Genomic DNA, 4,514 nt, shown 5'->3' on the forward strand with positions numbered 1-4,514 from the left:
GAGAGAAAAGATTATTTGATGCCACTCCAACTCTAGCAACAACCTGATTTTTCTTTGATAAATAGCAAGCCATGTCTCGGAAATGAATATCATACCCCTTCTTCAAGAGATGCCCAACGCTAAGTAGATTATTTTTAAGACCAGGAACAAAATAAACTTCAGACATTTTCTCTACCCTTCCTTGCTTTGTTTTGAACTCCAACTCACCAACACCGCTAACTTTGTAAGCTTTGCCATCTCCTACTTTTACTTCTCCATAATCAGATTCAAAGAACTTCGAAAATAAATTTTTGTTACCTGTCATATGCTTGCTAGCACCACTGTCTATATACCAGACATCATCAATCTCTCCACCATGAGATACGAGCAACAAAGTTTCTTGCTTTTGCTCTTGATTATTTTGTACTATATTAGCTTCATTTTTCTCTTCTTTTTTGTACCAACATTCACTTGCCAAATGACCAGGTTTGCGACAATTATAACATTCAAAATAGCCACGACCTCTTCCTCTTTGATTTCCACGTCCACGTCCTCTTTGTGATCCTCTAAAATTTTGACTTTGGTTGGCTTCTTTCCATCCATTCTCCATGCTTACATCTTCACCTCTTTCACGAGCATTTGAGCCTCTTCCTCTAAAATTTCTTCCTCTTTCACGACCACGATCTCTCCCTCTTTGATTTTTAAAATCTCCCTTATTCTCATTTAGAGACAACTTTGACTGGAGTGCTTGATCTAGATCTACTTCCTTTTTCTTCTTGTTTAATCTTTCTTCATGGGCTTGCAACGAACCTGTGAGTTCATCAATAGTCATGGTACTCAAGTCTTTTGATTCTTCAATGGCAACCACAATGTAGTCAAATCTGGAATCTAAAGAACGGAGGATTTTCTCAACACCACGAATATCATCCATAGTTTCACCATTTCTTTTTAATTGATTGACTATGGACAAAACCCGTGAACAGTAATCAGAAACTGATTCTGACTCTGTCTTTTGCAATCTTTCAAACTCTCCTCGAAGAGTTTGCAACCGAACTCTTTTCACCTTTTCATCTCCTTTGAATGAATTTTGTAAAAATTCCCATGCTTGTTTTGCCGTGGTGGCACAAGCTATTTTTTCCCAAGCCGCTTCATATGATTGAACTCCTTGATATATCCAAAATAAGGCTTGCTGATTTTTCTTCCTTGATTTTCTTAGACTCTCTTTTTGAACTTGTGTTAATCCTTCCTCCTCTTCAGCCTCAACTTCATTATAACCTTTTTTAACAATCTCCCAAACTTCTAGAGATCCAAGAAGAGCCTTCATTTGGATACTCCATTTGCCATAATTTTCTTTGGTTAATTGAGGAACGGAAGAAAGAGGAATAGAATTGTTCATTTCGATCGAACAAGGCTCTGATACCAATTTGCAGTTGAATGATTAATATTTGGAGAAATAAAACAAAGAAAATGATAAAGAATATAATGGAGAAGAGAAATAAATTTTGTATGAAAAAATTCTTTCAAATAATCTTTTATTTCAAGCACACAAAGTTAATAATTCTTCATCACATACAACTCTTTATATAGGAGTTGTAAGTGACTATTCATCTATATCACTATATGCTAGGAGTTGTGACTATTCATGCATGTGTGTATCTTTTCATATTCAAGCCTCTTAACTTTTCATCTTCAAGTCTCTTCACTATTCATATTCAAGTTTTTTCACTTTTCATATTCAAGTCTCTTCACTCTTCTAACTTTTCATAATTTATTTGTGCAAGGTTAATTTAATTATGTGCCAACAAACAATAGCGGCTTTTGCAGTGAATTTCGGGGAGTTTTGGCTGATCGCTCAGCTTTGCACTTCAAACTCATTGGCCAAATCAGTGGCTCTCCTAAAGCAACCCGACATTTTAGAGCACTCCCAAACACTGAAAACCCACTTTGATGCACTCAGCAAGCTCATCAATACAATGGTCGATGTAACCAAGTGCATTGTTGAGCTTACTGAGATACCTTTTAAGTATATTTCCATCGATGAGCCACCATTGTCGATCGCTATGGCTCATATCCACACTGCTACCTATTGGATCATTTCGAGTGTCGTCGTTTGTACTAGGCAGATTACAAGCCTTGTAGGGATGAGAAATGAGTGAGTCATGAATTTTCTATGTGCTCAATCAGACAATATGGCGACATTCAATTTATCAACAATTAAATCTTTTGTTTGAATCATTTCAGGTTCACTATATCGACTTCAGAGGCATGGGAGCTATCAACTTGGCACATAAAGTTAGCAGTATACATGAACACCTTCAAAGTCGATTACGTCTTTGTTATGAGCATATTGGTAAGCCCATCCTTGACGATAAATCTAGAATTATAAATCCTACATATATACATTTATATAAAAAGTTGAGTATGATTGTAATGAGATGCAGATGAGAAGAAGCTAATGGAAGCTTTTGCACACTTCAAGCGTACCATTGAAACACCTCAAGTGGACAACTTGATGATTCTCCAAAACATCTTCGACAAGGAAGAGAATCTCTTGAATCCAGACAGGGCCGAGGTCTGTTTAATTCCATGTTCCAAGTTTCAACCATGTTTTAAAATTCATTGGATCGTATGTTAACGTTGCTGGTATAATTTAATAGGTTTATATCAATGTCTTGAGAAGAAAGCATGTTTTATTGCTCATTTCAGATCTTGATATCTCCGAAGAGGAGATTCGGGTTCTTGAAGTTGTTTACAAAGAAAGGGTATCATCTGGGCTTAACTATGAGATCAAATGGCTCCCAATTGTGGACAGAACAACTTGGAATAATGGTTATCAAGAAAAGTTTTCAACCCTGCAATCAATTATGTCGTGGTATACTGTGAGCCACCATGTTGCCATTGAACCAGCAGTGATTAAATACATAAGGGAAGAATGGGGTTTCGTTAAGAAACCAATTGCGGTGACATTGAATCCACAAGGAAAGGTTTTATGCCCAAATGCACTCAGCATGATGTGGATATGGGGAAATTCAGCTTTCCCGTTTAGCAGTGAAAAAGAAGAAAGTTTTTGGAAAGCTAAACCTTGGACACTTGACCTTCTCGTTGGTCGCCTTGAAACAAACTTACCTACTTGGGTACATGAACATCCCCACATAACTTTAATATATATGTGTATATCAATTAATATGCTTAATTTATTTTTGGTTTTGTGTTGTTATAATCAGGTGAGCCAACAGAAAGTGGTTTGTTTCTATGGTGGTGTGAAAATGGAATGGATCGAAAGTTTCACTACCGTAACAAAAGGGGTTGCAAACGCTCTCGATATTGGTATTGAAATGGTTTATGTTAGAAAGAAAAATGCAAGGGAACGAGTGAAAAAGATTACTGGTTTAATCAAAGAGAAGGAACTTAGCCATGCTTGGGAAGATGACAATGTGTGGTTCTTTTGGAACCTATTAGAGAGCATGTTGTACTCGAAAACCCAACATGGGAAGATCATTGAAAACGATGTTATAAAGCAAGAAGTGATGGCGATGCTTGGATATGACAGTAGTAAAAATGGATGGGTTGTGTTCTACACCGGATCGGGTGAAATGGTGAAAGCCAACGGAGAGAAAGTGCTTAGCACCATGGAGAGCTTTGATGAATGGGAAAAACTTGCCAAGCAAATGGGATTTATCCCAGCACTTCGTAAGAAGTTGGAAGGGGTTATCCAGCACCATCATTGCACTCGCCTTATCCTTCCGGGTAACGGTGGTAGAATTCCGGAGAGGGTGCAATGTGCTGAATGTGGTCGTCCGATGGAGTTGAATTTCTTGTACAGCTGCTGTGCCGAGTGAGGTAAAGAAAGGGGAAAAAAGACTGTTTTGGGGAGGTTTGTTTGGTATTATGATATGATTTTCATATCTAGAGTCGACATGTTTGCTAGGTTTTCTAATAATGCTTAGGGCTCTTTTAATATCCCACACTGGTTATTGAAGATCCTTACCTAATTTTATCTGATTGTTTGTGTTGCATTCGCAGTTTGCGTTGTAAGACTACTTCCCTAAATAAAGAGTTCATTTGAGTTTATGGCCTGGATTTTTTTAAATAATGAGTTAATTTCATGGTATATCTCCAAATTATAATTTTTATTGTGTATCAATCTCTAAACTTTAAAACATACTAATTACATTTTCAAAATATCAAGGTTATATTTATAAAATTATCCATTAAATGAAACATCAAATCTTATATGACATAGTTACGAAGTTTACAAAACTTTAACAAACGCTTTATGGTTCACAATATTTTTTTTACTTTATTTTAGTTTTAACTTTTAAAAGTTATGCGGTGATATTCTACTTCAAAAGATTATTAATTCTGAATAAGACAAGTTATGTAACCTACATATTGCTACAACTACACCTTTATAGTGGTAATCAAAAGTTCAACAAAATTAGTAAAGTTAATTTATTCCGTATCATCATTTGATTTTATTTTAGATTTATGATAAACTGTTGACATATTTTGAAGTTGTTGCAATGTGTCAATGG

At 36.0% G+C, this 4,514-nt stretch overlaps 1 protein-coding gene across 1 annotated transcript; it reads left to right on the forward strand.

Moving 5' to 3' along the window:
- The first annotated feature begins 1,772 nt into the window (after positions 1-1,772).
- LOC107933712 (protein SIEVE ELEMENT OCCLUSION B) lies at positions 1,773-3,818 on the forward strand. The gene is made up of 5 exons (XM_041104037.1): positions 1,773-2,114; positions 2,221-2,329; positions 2,421-2,551; positions 2,637-3,113; positions 3,204-3,818. The coding sequence occupies exons 1-5, from the start codon at positions 1,773-1,775 to the stop codon at positions 3,816-3,818; spliced, it is 1,674 nt and encodes a 557-aa protein (XP_040959971.1).
- The last annotated feature ends 696 nt before the right edge of the window (positions 3,819-4,514 follow it).

Source organism: Gossypium hirsutum, chromosome A03, assembly GCF_007990345.1.
Source record: "Gossypium hirsutum isolate 1008001.06 chromosome A03, Gossypium_hirsutum_v2.1, whole genome shotgun sequence".
Taxonomy (NCBI): Eukaryota; Viridiplantae; Streptophyta; class Magnoliopsida; order Malvales; family Malvaceae; genus Gossypium; species Gossypium hirsutum.